This window comes from Colobus angolensis, unplaced genomic scaffold, assembly GCF_000951035.1.
Source record: "Colobus angolensis palliatus isolate OR3802 unplaced genomic scaffold, Cang.pa_1.0 Scaffold226, whole genome shotgun sequence".
NCBI classification, from domain to species: Eukaryota; Metazoa; Chordata; class Mammalia; order Primates; family Cercopithecidae; genus Colobus; species Colobus angolensis.
This window is the reverse complement of record NW_012115444.1, coordinates 5,524,226-5,541,695: the sequence shown is the minus strand read 5'-3', so window position 1 is coordinate 5,541,695 and position 17,470 is coordinate 5,524,226. Positions and strand designations below refer to the sequence as shown.

General features: G+C 41.4%; 1 protein-coding gene across 3 annotated transcripts in view; it reads right to left on the bottom strand.

Annotated features, from left to right (window-relative positions):
• The window catches only part of RHOBTB1 (Rho-related BTB domain containing 1), a 132,789-nt gene that overhangs the window by 34,906 nt on the left and 80,413 nt on the right, over window positions 1-17,470 (bottom strand). For all 3 annotated transcript variants that reach the window (XM_011944109.1, XM_011944110.1, XM_011944111.1), the window contains 2 exons: window positions 7,431-7,632; window positions 6,965-7,068 (listed from right to left, as the gene is read on the bottom strand). In XM_011944109.1, the coding sequence (XP_011799499.1) occupies window positions 6,965-7,068; window positions 7,431-7,622 (296 nt within the window). In that variant the 5' untranslated portion in view covers window positions 7,623-7,632. The remainder of the gene's footprint in view (window positions 1-6,964; window positions 7,069-7,430; window positions 7,633-17,470) is intronic.

Sequence of the window (17,470 nt, the reverse complement as noted above, 5' to 3'; positions counted from 1 at the left end):
TTCATATATCATAGACTACTTTGTCCATCAGGATATTTCTTTTCTTTTCTTTCTTTCTTTCTTTTTTTTTTTTTTTGAGACAGGGTCTTGCTCTGCTGCCCAGGCTATAGTTCAGCTGCACAATCCTAGCTCACTGCAGCCTCTACCTCCCACACTCAGGTGATTCTTCCACCTCAACTTTCAGAGTAGCTGGGATTACAGGTACGTGCCACCATACCTGGCTAATTTTTTTGTATTTTTAGTAGAGATGGGGTTACACCATGTTGGCTAGGCTGATCTCGAACTCCTGGCCTCAAGTGATCCACCTGCCTCAGCCTCCCAGAGTGCTGGGATTATAGGCGAGAGCCATTACACCAGGCCTATTTCTCTTCTTAATAATTTTTATTGAGATATAATGGAAATATACCAAATTTGCATATTTGTTGTTTAATTTGATTAATTTTGACATATGTATTCCCCCAAGCCGTCATCATGATCAAAATGACAAACATTTCCATCACCCCTAAAATATCCTTATGTTCCTTTGTGATCCATCCCTCCCCACCATCCTCTTCTCTAGGAAACCAGGGATCAACTTTCTGTCACTATAGATTAGATTGCATTTCTAAGACGTTACAGAAATGGAATCACACAGTATGTGCTCTTTTTTGCTTGGCATCCCTTACTCAAAAGCTCTGTCTCTCATCATCAAAGATTCTTCCCTTCTGACTGAGGTTTGGTAACAAGCATCAGAAAATTCCAGGACTGTGTTTACCAGAGTGGGGCCAGAGGACCATCTGCCTCAGAGTCATCTAGGTACTGGCTAAAATGGGCTGATTCACCTCTTCCAGAACTCTTACATCCGAATGACTGCTCTCTTCAAATAGCAGAGCTAACAGTTTTAACCTAACCTCTTAGGGAACAACTATTTCTATCTCTTGGTTCAAACTGCTGCTTTTCTTTCATGTCTTTCTACTTTTTTTCTGTAACCTGAGCAATTTTTAGTTCTTTTTGTTACAGCGGCACACTGAACTGAATGTCTTTAAGACACAACCAGTGATAATTTTCCAAAACCTCTTGGTACCATATATTTAAAAGTGTGGTTTGGATTACTTTTCCATAAAAAGCACATGCATTATTAACTTTCTTCCCTTAGTTACTTTGCTATCTATTTATAAAGTCTGCCATTAGGGCCAGGACTTGAATAAAGAAAACAAAGCACTTGCTTCAAGTGCAAAATGTAAGAGGGTACCAAAAAAACCTCAGTGATCCAGACAAAACAAACAAACAAACAAAATTCAGGCTGGGCACAATAGATCACACCTGTAATCCCAGCACTTTGGGAGGCCAAAGTGGGCAGATCACAAGGTCAGGAGTTCAAGACCAGCATGGCCAACATAGTGAAACCCCATCTCTACTAAAAATACAAAAAATTAGCCGCGTGTGGTGGTGGGCGCCTGTAATCCTAACTACTCAGGAGGCTGAGGCAGGAGAATCGCTTGAACCTGGGAGGCAGAGGTTGCAGCAAGCCAAGATCACGCCACTGCACACCAGCCTGGGCAACAGTGTAAGACTCCTTCTCAAAAAAAAAAAAAAAAAATTAAGGCAAAAAATCCATGGTGGACAAAGTATCAAAATTTTCAATAAAGTCAGCATCAGTAACAGTGCCATATTGTGTCTGAGGAAGAAGGAGAAAAAAAAACAGCAATGGTGATCCTGTCTTTTTAAGATTATGATTATTTACATTTTACACCCAAGATAAGTGACTCCCTCAGTATGTCCTAGTCCTGGCCCTGGTCCACATCCTGGTCTACTTGACATTTCACTGTGCAATAGGGTATTTGCCATCCTAACATCATCATTACAATGTTACTTCTGGCCCAGCCTTTAGAATGTGCTATGAACATTAAGAGCTAACTCAAAATGCTCTATCTAGACACATACACTGATCCTTACTTTTTCCCTTGCCATAAAACACGAGCACAACCAATCCCAGGCAAAGATACAAACACCAGTCACTACAGTCCTGAATTTTTTAAAGGGCCTCAACTGTGCATTGAGAATGGGTGTGTTCATTCGTGTCTGATTACAGGTACCTTCAACATGAAACTAGACACCCAGAAACCATAGCTCTGATTAATATTATCATTTAAAACATGTACTTTACTTCTTATAGGAACTAACAACGTTTGAGAAAAATCAGTGTGTAAGAATAAGCTATATAATAAATGGGTTCCAACTGGACTCAAAATATGCCCAGAAATTGCTGGGGATAAGGGGAAGTACAGTGGTTCTAAATGTTTTAGTTAAATGATTTGGGGAAAACATGCCAAGATTCCCATTCACTCTCAGAAAGTTTGCTTGGATGTATCATTTTTACCGAAAACAAAAGGACTCATACTCAGCTAGTTATGGATGCATATAAAGAATTAAGTTCTTTGCTGTGGAATAAAGAATTTAAGAGGAACACTGGAATATCAGAGCTGGTAATAGATTGTGAGTGCTGGTCTTCAGGGTCCACATGGGACTGTATAAGATTCAGACTGTACCAGGAGGAAATTTCAAGTAATTTTGTCATCCATCATCATCACCAGCTACAACAGCATGGTGGATGGGGAAGATATGGGCTTTGGAGTCAGACAGACTCAAGAGGAAAGTCCAGCTCCACTCTGTCCTGGCTGTCTGACCATGGCCCTTTTTTGTGCCTGTTTCTCCAACTGTGAAATGAGCCTATTTTGCAGGCTCGCCACAAGAATGAAGCAGGACAGGACACGTGCAGCACGTAGCACAGGGCTGGCGCATGGGGCGCCCTGATTAAACTATACTTGTTGTTATCACTGTCAGCAACATAGGCTTTATTCAGTGTCTGGAGGCTCTCTGACTTGCAGGCAGATCAATGAAGGAAATTTTATAGGGGGGAAAAAAACACAATAGAATCTGTAATTATCTACCTGTGCATGACTAGACAAAAGGGACTGATAAGGTTTGGCTGTGTCCCCACCCAAATCTTGAATTGTAGCTCCCATAATTCTCACGTGTCATGGGAGGGACCCAGTGGGAGGTAACTGAATCATGAGGGCAGGTCTTTCTCATGCTATTCTCATGATAGTGAGTAAGTATCATAAGATCTGATGGTTTCATAAAGGGCAGTTCCCCTGCGCATGCTCTCTCTCTTGCCTGCCACCATGTAAGATGTGACTTTGCTCCTCCTTTGCCTTCTGCCATGATTGTGAGGCCCCCCCAGCCACATGGACCTGTGAGTCCATTAAACCTCTTTTTCTTTATAAATTACCTAGTCTCAAATACATCTTTATTACCAGTGTGAGAACTGACTAATACAGGGACTAAAGGGCCAGATTCCTGATAAAGGCAGAGCCCATCCTGTTTGTCTATATTTTCAGTGCTAAGTCCCTAAATGTGGACATTTCATTCTCATAAGAGCTCCAGGAGACAACTCTTGAGTTGAGCGACATCCCTTTAAGAAGAGGAGCTTTCCTTGCCAAAAACGAGCAGCTGATCAAAGTCATGGTTACTATGTACGGTTTTGTTCCTGACATTTTAACAGATCCAGAAAAGAGCTTCAAAAGTTCATCCAAAAGTGGATATAAAGTAGGTGGTGGGAAAAAGGCCATAAGAGAGCTGGAGTTATTCACTCCAGAGAAGAGAGGGTCGACAGTTTTCAAAGTGCAGAGCATTACAATGCTCATGCTACTCTGTTTCCTTTATCTCCATGGAATAGAAGGGCTCCTATCAATACTTCTTTTTGGATAGATGGATGATTTCCCTTCCTGAAGACACGGGATCACCCAGATGACCTTTTGAAATCTCTTCTAGTTCCAATCTTTGCACAAATCCAAAAGAGCAAATAGAAATCCAGCTCACCAATGTAGGGTCCCATTAGGTTGAGGTAGTTTGGCACAGTGGAAAGAGTGAGAGCCAGGAGTCAGGCAGAGTGACTTTGAATCTGCCTCTGAGACTCAGTTGTTGGGAAAATTTATGGTAGTAAAAGAACTCAACCCTTTACTCAATGGTAGCACCAAGATCATCTCTGCCTCCTATAGTTCCTGAAAGGATTAACTAATGTTGGCAAAGCACCTAATGTGTTGACTGGCACACAGCAGGTTTTTGATAAATTGAAGATTTTATTCTAATTGGCAAAAAATGGGTAGAATAGTTCCATTTAAATCATAAGAGAGCAATAACACTGTGGTTATACCACATCAGGAACATTGCAAATTCAAGTTGGCCAACTGCCTACCACTGACAACTCCTCATCCCACAGAATCCTCTCTGCAAACTACAGCTTGTCCATGCCAAAGAATGTTTGAGGGGCAACTTATTAACTATCTTTTGCTATGAAGCAGAGGAAACTGAAGGCAAGGTCTAAGACATATTGGTTGAAATCTGGCTTCTCTCACTGTCACCACAAGAATCAAATTAATTATTTTAAAAAGGTTTCAAATACATTTCCAAGTATAGGGAACGTATTTCACATGCCTCAGAGTTTATGTCTGAGTACATCCCACTGAATTGTAATTCTCACTAAGTATAGTAAAAATGTCAGTCACAAAACAGGTTTGCAAAACAAACATTGTCAGAAGCTATAATTATGATTCCTCGCCTTCACGAATGATATAAAGGTAAAACTTGAAGTCATTAAGAAATTAAACAGCTCTCTCAGAGCAGGGAAATGTACTGGTCAGCGACCTAGAGTGAATAAAAGAACTACCTCTCTCAGGTTTTTCCATAAAAATGTAATTTTTTGGCATTACGTCAATGTGATCTTACATATTTAGCATTTACAGAAAGATGCTGGAGTGCAAGAGAGAGGAGCTCTGGCTTTTGTTCTTTAACTAGAGGTGGGGTCTGTGTCAAGACGCCTGGAGGCTGCGAGGAATTGGAAAAGACAGAGGAAATACAAGGTACAAACGTGCACACAAAGTGAGGCCCCAAGGAGAACGTGGCCAAAAACATGGGAGTGTTCCTGAAGCCCCTCTATGTTCCTCAGAGAATCAAAGTTGGCTTGGGGGAGCACTTCCTGTTTCTACCAAAGGGATAATGGGTTACAGTTGACAGAACCAAATGTTACAGACAAGGGAGCAGAACAAAGCACTTTGAACCGATGGAGTCACAGGAAAGAGCAGCTTATTTTTGTTGGGAGGGAACACACACGCAGGTATGGCATGTTGTATTGTAAAATGACTCCAGCTACGTCAGGGAGCTGGACAGGGCCCAGTGTGGATCTACGAAGGCTATTGTGCCATTAAATAAACGCTATGCAGGAATCTCACAAGATAATGAAGCAGCCCTTTTATTACCACCACACCAGCTTTATGCTGAGGGGTCATGCTAAAATTCACTGTTCGAAATGAATACATTTCATTGTTGTTGTTTTCTCCTATTTTCCGTGGTATTTTTTTTTCACAGGTATTGACAAATGCATACATTTCTAGTGGCAACAAATCACTGAGCTGTTGAAATAGTTTCTAGAGTCTAAACCCAAATATTTCCATTAACTCATCATCAGGCTCATCATTTTCACAACACCGTTTTAGAAGTGGGGATATAAAAAAGTCCTTTGAAATCTATTGTATTTATCTTTACACTGCCTCAAGTCATCAAATCAAGCTTCCTCAAAACCACAGGGGTTACAAACCTGACTGCCCAGCAGTTACAAGCAGGTTCATTTATAATTGTTATTTTTACACGTAGAACAATTGGACAAAAGAAAAAAGCAAAACGGCAACTAAGATAACAATCAAGAACATCAGAGGAAGAAAAAAAAATCCAGGAAATTCAAGGAAAAGAAAACTATCTATGATGTCGGATATTAAGTTCAAAAGTCCTTGTTACCAAGGGGACATTAAAACCGTGTTTTGCTTCCATATCTCTCTTTCTGAGTCGCCTTGAAAAAAGTGGTCTAAGTCACAGATTCTTTCAGTGTGTGAAATAATTCCTAGGAATAGGGCAAACTCTTTCAGCAGTTTATTCATTATTTTAGGCCACTTAGATAAATGACAATAAAAGTCTGTTCAGAGAGCTAGTGGCTTGGAGAAATAGAAGAATCTTCAGAAATGCTTATCTCAATACCAACGAGTAATTCATGTGCTTGGAGTTCCCAACTAATAAAATCCTGTAAGGTAACATGATGTTTAATGTCAAGAGACAACAAGGCCATGATATCTACATTCTACACTTAAAATGAAATGTGTTCATTTATAATTAAGTGGTTAAAAAAGAAAGTCTCCACTAATCCAGATTTTAATAGCTATAACCCTTTCATTGAGAGAGACGTTAAGTTATGGTGGCAAGGAGAAGTTGCTAAATATTTTAAGGCACTTTGACCATGTTCCTACCCATATTAATGTCCTTCTAGAGGAGTTTTCCCATTACTAGATTTTTTTCTCCTTTTTTTAAAAATAAAAAATAAACATTAGTGTTTCCGTTCATTTTGGAAATATGTCTTGCAAAGGACTTCAGAGATGTTTTTCTTTCTTTTTAAAAATGACCTTCTAATAAAAATAACAGACTTTTCAGATAACACAAAACTCAAAGCAAATAACATTAGACTCTGCCAATATGGTCATGAAAAGACCAAAGAGTCCTTCTGAAGTAGGGTGACCAAATGCCAAAATAACATAAAACATTCTAACAGAAGGCAAGTGAAGCATTACTCAGAGAACCAGCAATCAAAGCAGCCTGCAGTTGGAGGGTGTTACAGAATCCTCATCTAGCAAACCTTCCAGCTTGACCACTGCTTGTTTTCAACACAGTACTTCCTCATTGGCAGGGCATGCTGCTTTTCTTGACATCAGGAAACAATACCATTCTTTTTTTTTTCTTTTTTCTTTTCTTAGACACAGTGCAGAACCCAGCACATTTCAAGGCCATATGATTGTGGTTTTTGTTGATTTGTGAACCAGCTGCTGGTTTTGAAAAGGAAATTGCACTCAAGCTCAACCGCGCAGTACTAGTCTTGGTTTACCTGCCATATGCAAAGCGTCTGTCTTTGTGATGATCACCAAAAGTATCCCAAAGCCTGAGAGAAACACTCACTTCATCAACAACATCCCGAGAACGCTCCAAGACCTGCAGGCGAGAGAGAAACAGCATCTGTGCTCAGTGTCAGTAAGAAGTTCCCCAGGAGAATCGTGTTCAAGTCAGCACCCTCAGTGCCCCTCAATTCACTTGCATTAAGTTTCCTTATTCTATCTAATGGGATTTAAGCTAAGTCTTAATTCCCTTTTTGGAACCACCTGTCTCAACCCTCATTCAGGATACCCAGAGCCATAGTCTCCGGTTTGCATTTTACTTTTGTTTTCTTTTGTGGCACTAAAAAGGTTAGTTTTGTTTTGAATGTGCAATTTACCCATGCTCCTCCTTGAAAAAATCAGACTGGTAACCAGCAATGATGTGCCCTAGGGATGCTAAAGACACTCTGTGCATCTTACCTCCTGGCACACGCGGTACTGGTCAATCGCCCACACGGTTGGCACATGGGTGGCCAGCAGCTGATACTGCGTGAGTGTGGTATTGCATGCCCTGGCACAGATCAAGCGCGTCTTTCCCACGGCATTGTCACCCACGACCACACACTTGATGGTTTCAACGTTGGGTCTTTCGTAGTCCATGTCAGCGTCCATTTATAAAACTCTGTAAGAAGAGAGTGAACACCGCAGTAAGGACACCAAGGCTTTCCAGAGCAATCGAAGACGTGAGAGGTTCAGGGAGTTTTGCCTTCGTCCAGCCACTTCCTTGGAGGTGCACAAGCACAGGCAAGAATGTTTGGAAGTTCATACTAAGCCTAATTGACACTCAAGTTTTCTTTTTATATCTCACACAAGTACAAAAACATGGGACTGTTATTTTGACCCCAAACGGTTTATTCCCGTTAACATGTTATTTTCTTCTTGGTTTTCTCTAAACACAACCTGCCTACTGGAGCTCCATTCAGCCACTGTCGGGACAGCTGGCACACATTTATAGCCTACTGGCTGGCTACTCACGTTGGCCTGCTAGCAAGTCCGGTCACCTGTAGGGCTAAACATCAACATTGGGACAATAGGCAGCCTTGGCAATGCTAGCATCTACTTCATCATAATATTGCCCATTAGCCAATATCTGTTGTTGAAAAGTAGTTTTCTATAGGTTCAAAACTGTTATGGGGACTTAGAGAATAATCAAAAGTGCAGGCTGAAAGACTACCTGACGTCAAAGAAGAGTAAACTGTAAGTCTAAATTTAATCAAATTAATTTATATTTATTTGTATTAAATCAAATTCATAATTCATAAATATATATATAGAGAGAGACAGAGACAGAGAGAGAGAGGGATGGAACCTCACTCTGTCGCCCAGGCTAGAGCACAGTGGTGCAATCCCCACTCACTGCAACCTCTGCCTCTTGGGTTCAAGCGATTCGCCTACCTCAGCCTCCTGAATAGCTGGGATCACAGATGCCCACTGCCAGGCCCGGCTACTTTTTATATTTTTAGTAGACATGGGGTTTTGCCATGTTGACCAAGCTGGTCTCAAACTCCTTATCTCAAGTGATCTCCCCACTTTGGCCTCCCAAAATGCTGGGATTACAGGTGTGAGCCACCGTGCCCAGCCACAAAAAAGATATTTTTAAGAGGGCCCATAATAAGATTCAAAAACATTATCTTCTGTGTTTTCATCAAGAAATCTGGAACATATGGCAAAGAATAATTTTACCAGGAGAGTTACTTTGGAATCTTCCTGAAATCATCCAAGAAGGTTTAAACAGGGTTGCTGATGAGAGGCCAAGAGGAAGAGAAAAAGCACCTGCCAGCTTGGTCTCCCCAGGGACAGGACCCTTCACAAACAGGGGTGCAGACTGCTTACCAGTAGAAGCTGGGTAGGAGGCCAGCCATGTATGATTTTAATATGTTAATTAATTATAATTGCATTTTTGAGGGAGTCTGTTGTAATAAGAACAGATACTACACTTGATCTTAGTCAAAAGGCTGACAAGCAATGGAAGTCCATTGTTAAACTGAAAAAAGTGGGTGGACAGTCATTTTTAAGGAGTCAGTAAAGATTTTAATGGCTATGGTAAAGAAACTGTTCAGAGTAAAGTCTAATACATAATTGGGACTCAAGTGTTTGTTTAATTCATCTGATTTGAGAAAAATGATAACTTGGATAATATGAGATTAAGGGCACTGACAGGAATATAGAGAAAGAATATTAAGAAGAATTATTTTTCACAGTTAGGACTATTGGAACATGGGCTGTCTCAGAAAGTGAAGGGTATGGAACTGTCGACTGTAATGCCATCACAAGACGTGTTAAAGCTGAGGCTGGAGAACGATTTGGCAGGAATGGAGTAGAGTGATTCGAGGAACAGATGTGTGCTTAGGTTAGGATTGGATCTGTAATTCCTATACCGTGGAGAGGCTTAAAACAGTCAGATACCTGTCCACCTGACAAATACTTATCCTGAACATCCTGGGTGGGGAAAAGGAATCTTTAAAAATCTCCAATTCTGATGATCAACGAGGCATGGTGACTCCTAAAATTGATTTCTTGCAAATTTAGTTTTAAATTTCTATGGTTTTCTTAGTTACCCGTCTAACAGTATAACATAGCAAAAGCATGAATTTAGTGTTAGATTGGTGGATCCTAAACAAATCCCAGGGAACACTCTGCAGTATCTGGAGATATATCTGGTTGTCACTTAGTGGAGGGAGTTCTGCTTCTAGTGGGTAGAAGATCAGAGATGCTGCTGCTAAACATTATGCAATGCACAGGACAATGTCCCACAACAAATAATTACCCAGCCCCAAATGTTACAGGGCTGAGGTTGTGAAACCCTGCCTTAGAAGGATGTGAGTTTGAATCCTAGCTCCCCACTTTTCCAGTCATTGGACTTTGGGCAAGTTGTTTGTACTTTCTGAACCTCAGTCTCCTCATCTGTTAAGTGGGAATCATAATAATACTCATCTCCTAAGGTTGTTGTGAGGATTATGTGAACTGATGAATTAAGTCCTCAGTGTAGTACCTGACACACTGATGGTTTCAAAAATTATAACCATGATGCTGAATGCCTTCAGATGACAACAAAATTGAGTCAGGTGGAAGGCCACAATTAGATGCAAACTCATAAACCTAATAATGACAAAGTTCTATAAAAAGGATACAACTTGGAAGAATTAACCAAACAGTAACTCACTGAAAATGAAAGAACACAGAAACAAGACGTGGTATAGCTGATCTTAAGCTAGGAAGGCAGAAAAAGTTTTGGGTGTGGAGAGGGCGGGGAAGAGGTCACAGTCAATGAAAAGATAATAGAGTCGGAAAGCTGTGTTAAAAATGCTTGCCTGAGGTATTTCTAAATTCCAGAATACAAATGGTAATACTTAACACTCTTTGAGAAGTTTCTGGTTACATTAGCATGGGGTAGTAGCCTGAATCAGAAAAACAGATTCTAGTTGGAGTCTCACAACTTTGGAAATGGAGGTTCATTACTTTAAATGTCCTCAGTGGTAGGAAACCTTCCTCTTTTAAGGGTGAATTTTATTTATTGATTTATTTTTTTGATAGATAAATGTCATATAGAGCCAATCCCTAAAATTTGGGAGAATGTTTAGACTTGGTAAAAACGGAGAATAGGACACTAGTAATACAGAATTGATTTTCTGGTAGGCTTGCAAACTAGCCCTGCTAGCAGCCCCCAAGAAGGAATCCCCCAGATCAGTTGAATCATAGCAGCACTGATGAAACGGCTGTGCCGCGTCCACTGAAGATGGCTCCGGTAGTAACAGAAGCCCTTCTCGTTTCGTGTTAAGGCTATGATTACAAAAACTATCGTTACTTCACTTATTTTTAGACACATTTCATGAGTAGTCCCAAGAAGAATTGCTGTGTCAAAGGTGAGAATAACATCCGTGGGTCCTCTAATCCATAACAGTCTGCTCGAGACCAAAGTGACTGCCAAAGGTGCTGACCCTTGTGCGAAATGGATAATATGTAAGGGAAAATAAAAGGCTGGGCAGAGTTAAATATTCATGGCCCAGATCACTTGCTGCAGATATGGAATTTCCAGGAAGCAATCACTGAGTTTCCAAATACTGAAAATCTTTTATTTGGAATAGAAATGTCTCTTGAGGTACTCTAAAAAGCATTTTAAGAATATGAAGTCACAGCTAAGGATGGAAACTCATGCTACAGTTGCATTGTTGTAAATCATTTGTTCATTTGTTACACATAAACACAGAAACATTAAATTCTGGTAGTAATTATAAAAATATGCAATTTTATCCTTCTCCACTTGTTACAGGCTCTAATTTATTCATATCTAGCATTCTGACGGTTGAGTGTACTCTTAGGACCATCTGGATAATGACTGTCTGGTTTCTGATTTTTATTTACCTAGAATGAGAGTAATAAGTATTATTCATTTAACACTATTAATAAATGTCACCACTATAAATCCTGCTGATCGATGTGAAGACCCTCTCATACTTAGATACATACCTGAGGAGACAAGGAAGGTAGAAAAAAAAAAAAGAAAAGCTTGAAAGAATGGACACTGGTAATCTGCTACCATGGCAGCTCTGCCATCTTACTCAAAACTGACTTGAACGTTTTTTCATATTTTCACCAATACCTGATGAATTCACTTGCACAGTATTCAGAAGTCAGAAGGGACAAGTTTATTTGAAAAACTGTTAAATAAACAAGACCATGCAGGTGGGGAAGTGAAGGGCATGGCGGAGTAGTTCTGGTCCCCACCACTCACAAGGCTGACCTGGAAAAGCATGATCATGATCTTCATGGTCTACAGAATCACCCCATCTGGTCTGATCATCTCATACCTGTCCGCTATTATTGCTGTCATCTCCTGGACTTCAGGTCACTCCTCCACACTCCCTGCCCACACAGCGTTCTTGGGCCCACAGGATGGTGCAGCCCATATCCTAGCCTCGCCATTTCTTCTCTCCCTCAGTGCCAGTGATCTTTACCACATTCTACTTGAGCCATCCATCTCCTTTTGGACACGTGCTGGATATTATTGTCATCCAGAAAGATTTTACCTCTGAAATCCCAAATTTCAAAATTCCACTCTCAGAACAAAAACTCCTACCTGTACAGCCTGTGCTGGATGAAATAAGGCCACGGCAGCAACTCCCATCAGGAGGTGAAATCTATTTCCCTTCCCTTGAATTAATGTTAAGCTTCTGACTGCTCGGCCCAAAAGAATGCGGTGGAGGTGATGCTGTGTGAGGTCTAGAGTCTCGGTCTCCAGCAGTTCCACCTTCTTGCTGTTGGAATGCTGCCACAAGCCCGCCATGTAAGGAAACTGGCCTAGCCCAGCAGGGGATGAGAATTCACATTGAAAACCACTGAGGTAGCCCTGCCAATGGCTGTCACCAAGTGCCGGATAATGCAAAGCCATCTTAGACCTTCCAGCTTGGCCAACCCTACAGCTGAATGTAGTTTATGAATGAGCCCAGCTGAAACCAGCAGTGGAATCACCAGCCAACCCTCAGAATCTTGAGAAATCATAAATCATTACCGTTTTAAGCCACCAAGTTTTGGGTTTATGAACCAATAGTCAACAGAAACATAACCATTATACCTTAGGAAAATCTCTAGTACCTTCACTCCTCTATTTTTAAATGTCAGATGATGGTCCCTTTTGAATGGATGATCTTTTCCACCTAGGGTTGATGGGTCATGCCATCTTTACTCTTTACGGTAGCCCTCAATGTCTTGCATTGTATATGTGGTATGCACAATAATGGCCTCCCTGAATATGTCCATGGAATCCACGGAACCTGTGAATATGTTCCATTGCATGGCATGAGGGAATAGGGTTGCAGATGAAATTAAGGTTGCTAGTCAGCTGACCTTAATATAAGCAGATTATCCTGGACTATCTATGTGGGTGCAACACAATCACAGTGGTCCTTTAAATGCGGAAGAGGTAGGCAGGAAGTCAGAGTCAGAGAGAAATATGAGGATGCTATACTGCTGGCTTTGAAGATGAAGGAAGGGGCTGCAAGCCAGGTAATGCATGTGATCCACAGAAGCTAGAAAAGGTAAGGCAACAGATTCTCCCTTGAGGCCCCCCAAAGTAACACAGCTTGCCAACACTTCAAGCTCAGTGAGACCCATGACAGATCTTTGATTTTCAGAACTATAAGAAAATACATTTTGTTTTATGCTCCTAAGTTTTGATAGTTTGTTACAGCAGCAATAAGAAACTAACGTAGCACACTTCAGCCACACAAAATGACTTTCTCAAATTCTAAATGTTTTTTGTTACCTTTATATACACCTTTCCTTCTTGCCAACTCTCCTCCATTCCTTGTATGCCTGGCAAATTCTATTCATTCTTTAAAACCTTATTCAGATATCCTACTGTGGCAGCTCTGTCACAAAAGCCTTCCTAATACCCTCTAAAAAGCTTTTCTAACTACCCCCTTAGTCAGCTTCAGCTGCCATAACAAAATACCAAAGACTAGGTGGCTTAGCCAACAGAAATTCATTTCTCACAGTTCTGGAGGCCGGAAGTCTGAGAGCAGGGTGCTGGTGTGGCTAGGTTCTGGTGAGGGTTCTCTTCCTGGCTTGTAGGCAGCTGTCTTCCTGTGATGTCCTCATATGACAGGCAGAGACAGAAAGCTCTGCTGTCTCTTCTTCTTCCTAAAAGGACACTAATCTCATCATGGGGCGCCACCCTCATGGTTTTATCCAAACCTAATTACCTCTCCAACACTCCACCTCTTAATACAATCACATTGGGGGTTAGGGCTTCAACATATGAATTGTGGGAGGGTACAGACATTCACCCTGTAGCACTATCTCAGTGCCTATAGACACACTACTCCCTCTTGCCAATCCTCTTCCATTCCTTGTCTGTCTTGCAAATTCTAGTCATTCCTTAAAACCTTACTCAGAGATCACCTCCTCTGGAAAGGTTTCCTAACAACCCTCTGCCTCATAAACTAATTTGTTTCTTTCTCTGTATCAATAAAGAGTTCTAGGAGAAGCAATGACAAACAAAAACAAATGTACATGCATCCATACACACATTTTTTTCCTGTATTAACAAATCATGGAGTGGTAGCTTGTGAATTTGTGTGCATGTGTGTGTGTTGGTTATACCTTCAAAATGCCCCTTTCATACACTTAACAAATCATCAAGTGTTTGTGGGGTACAGCTATTTGCTAAAGTGCTTGGAACATATGCTTATATAATACCCCTTTACTGCAAAGCCTTTCTTGACTACCCCTCTGGTCCAAAGGTCCCCTAATTTAATGGTGACTCTCTCTGAGGGCCACCCATCGGAAACATCGGGACAGAGCCAAATGTGACCTTAGTTGTTCTGGTCTTCTCTTCACATCATTTCCCTTCCTTTGGTGGTAGGGAACCCTTTGGTGGTAGGGAACCTCAGCCCAACCTTCAGTCTTTGCCTTGATGACCTTCATGATGTTCTGTCCCTCTCTTATGAAACAGACTCCCAGGAAGTTCGGTGCATGCCCACTCCCTCATTTACAAGACACCTAGAAGACCTCTAGAGTTCTGCCCCCATAACTCAATAACTCAGGGCACTGTGGTTGATGTACTTGTTTGCTCAGACAGGCGCACTTCAGTGTAGGGCCACTAACTGATTTCAGGCAAGTGTGCAAGACTCCTCTAACATGAGAAATTCAGAAATCAAGATGAGTGGGTAGGAAGAGAGTTATCATTTGCCTAAGAAACCCCACTAGAGGTCTCCTAATTGCTGCGAATCATCCAGGCATTGGGATATGCTGCATCTTATCACCTATGCTATGTCTCTTGTTATATTTGCTATTTCTTTTCTTTTTCTTTCTTTCTTTCTTTTTTTTTTTTTTGGAGATAGAGTTTCATTCTTGTTGTCAGGCTGGAGTGCAATGGCACAATCTCAGCTCACCACAAACCTCTGCCTCCCAGATTCAAGCAATTCTGCCTCAGCCTCCCGAGTAGCTGGGATTACAGGCATCTGCCACCATGCCTGGCTAATTTTTTATTTTTAGTAGAGATGGAGTTTCTCCATGTTGGTCAGGACTTAAACTCCCTGACCTCAGGTGATTCGCCTGCCTCGGCCTCCCAAAGTGCTGGGATTACAGGCGTGAGCCATCACGTATGGCCCTGTATTTGCTATTTCTATCAAGGCATGGTGAGCAGTCTGCTTAAAGACAAAAATTGAAGGCCCATGGAGTGACCTTTGTACTCTTATCTCCATTTAGCTGTTCACAGACAGTCTGAATGATGCTATTGCTCAGACACTACATTTTCTTATTCCTCCCAAAAGCATATAATCTTAACTTTAAGAAGTAATTTAGCTCAGCCATTAAAAAATACTAGTGCAACAAATTTTAGTGTATTTGAAGAGTTAGCTCTGAAATAAAAAGCTGAGAATTTTATTGTACTGACAGGAACAAAAGAAAAATGTTAAGAGTTGCATAATAACTATAGCCAACAGTCAAGTTTTGACTGTGCAGATTTCATTATTCTGAGCTTTTAATCAGCAGTTGTAGGTAGATGGGAGCTGTTTCATACATAAAATAAACATCTCAGCTAGAATAAAGAATGGACCCAGAGCCAGGAAAGAGATGCAAGGGCTGAGTTGGACTTTCCTGAATCAAAACTTCACAGAATTATATCTCCAGGATAACATTGTGTTCCACCATTTAAATCAACAGAATTCATTGTTGTAATCAATATTATTTTTTCAATGGACTGTTTTGATTAAAAAAGAAAAGAGTAAGTAACAGAAAGGATGCTGCATAGAAGTCTATGGATGCAAATCCTACAGAACCACCTGCTGATATGAAAGAAGTACTTTTTACTACAACTGCTCATGATTCTCACCAGGGCTCTATGACAGTGGAGACCCACACAAGATCGTGCTCTCTATGTTTTTAAAACTCAAGGTCAGTGGGGGAGATGAACCAAGATTAGAAACCAATCTTCTTTTCTACCTTATGTACTGTTCTTAACAAACATTGCCCTCATTGAAAAAATAAAGAAAAGACTTCATTTATTTTTTGAAAAACTAAACCAAAATTTAAAAGATGCATGAAACTTCCAGGGCAGATTTCAAAACCATCATAAGTGAACTGTGCTGGGTTCACACACACGGGTCTACTTTCTTCTACAAATATACTAGGGAACCTCTCCTTCGACAATTTGCCTATGTCATTACTTCTGCTCAAAGGCCCTTTCCTCGTGCCCTTAACTTACCTGCTGAAATCGTTCTCCACCTGTGGGACTAAGGCAGTCTTAATTTAAAAATTATATGCTAAGCACTGAATGAGTACCAGGCCTATAGGCGTACAGTGAAAAGCAAGCCAGGGTTGGTTCACAGTCAGGTGGAAAGAAACAACTAAACAGATAATACATCATCACAAATTTGAAGGGTTCCTTGAAAAAAACCAAAGGATGGGATGCTGAGAAAAAATAATGGATGGGAAGCCTGAAGGGGCAGACTGGGTGACCTCTCTGAAGAGGCCTCATTCGGGCCATCTGGAGAATGAGAAGGGCCCAGTCAAGAGATGGGAGAGGAAACAGGCCTGGGAGAGCCTGAGGGAGAGGAAGTGGGGAAGCGGGAAAGTTAGAAAGGTAGGTGGGGATAGATCATACTCAGCCTTTCAGGCCATAGTCAGGAGTTTGGATCTTATTCTAAATGCAGTGAGAAGCCAGTGCAGTGTTTAAGCAGAAGTGTGGTAGGTTCTGATTTGCTTTTTTTTTTTAAGTTTTGTTTTGTTTTGTTTTGAGTCGAGGCTTGCTCTGTCACCCAGGCTAGAGTGTAGTGGCACAATCTCAGCTCAGTGCAACCCCCACCTCCACCTCCCGGGCTCAGGCCATCCTCTCACCTCAGCCTCTTGAGTAGCTGGGACTACAGGCATGTGCCACCATGCCCGGCTAATTTTTTGTATTTTTGGTAGAGATGGGGGTCTCACTATGCTATCCAGGGTGGTCTTGAACTCCTGAGCTCAAGTTATCCTCCCACCTTGGCCTCCCAAAGTGCTGGGATTACAGGCCTGATTTGCTCTTTTTTGTTTTTTACGAGACAGTGTCTCACTTTGTTGCCCAAGCTGGAGTGCAATCACGTGATAACTCACTGCAACCTCTGCCTTCTGGGTTCAAGTGATTCGCTGCCTCAGCCTCCTGAGTAGCTGGGATTACTGACACCCACCATCATGCCTGGCTAATTTTTGTATTTTTGTAGAGATGGAGTTTCACCATGTTGGCCAGGCTGGTCTTGAACTCTTGATCTCAGGTGATCCTCCCTCCTTGGCCTCCCAAAGTGCTGGGATTACTGGCATGAGCCATCACACCCAACCCTGATTTGCTTTTTAAAGGAATCACCAATATCACTGAGACTGCTGTATGTACAGAGAACATGTCATGTCAGCAGGGGTGCAATGGCAGAGGAATGGCAAGGAAACCCTAAGTTCTCCAGGAGAGAAAGGATGGTGCCTCCGACAGGGCAGAA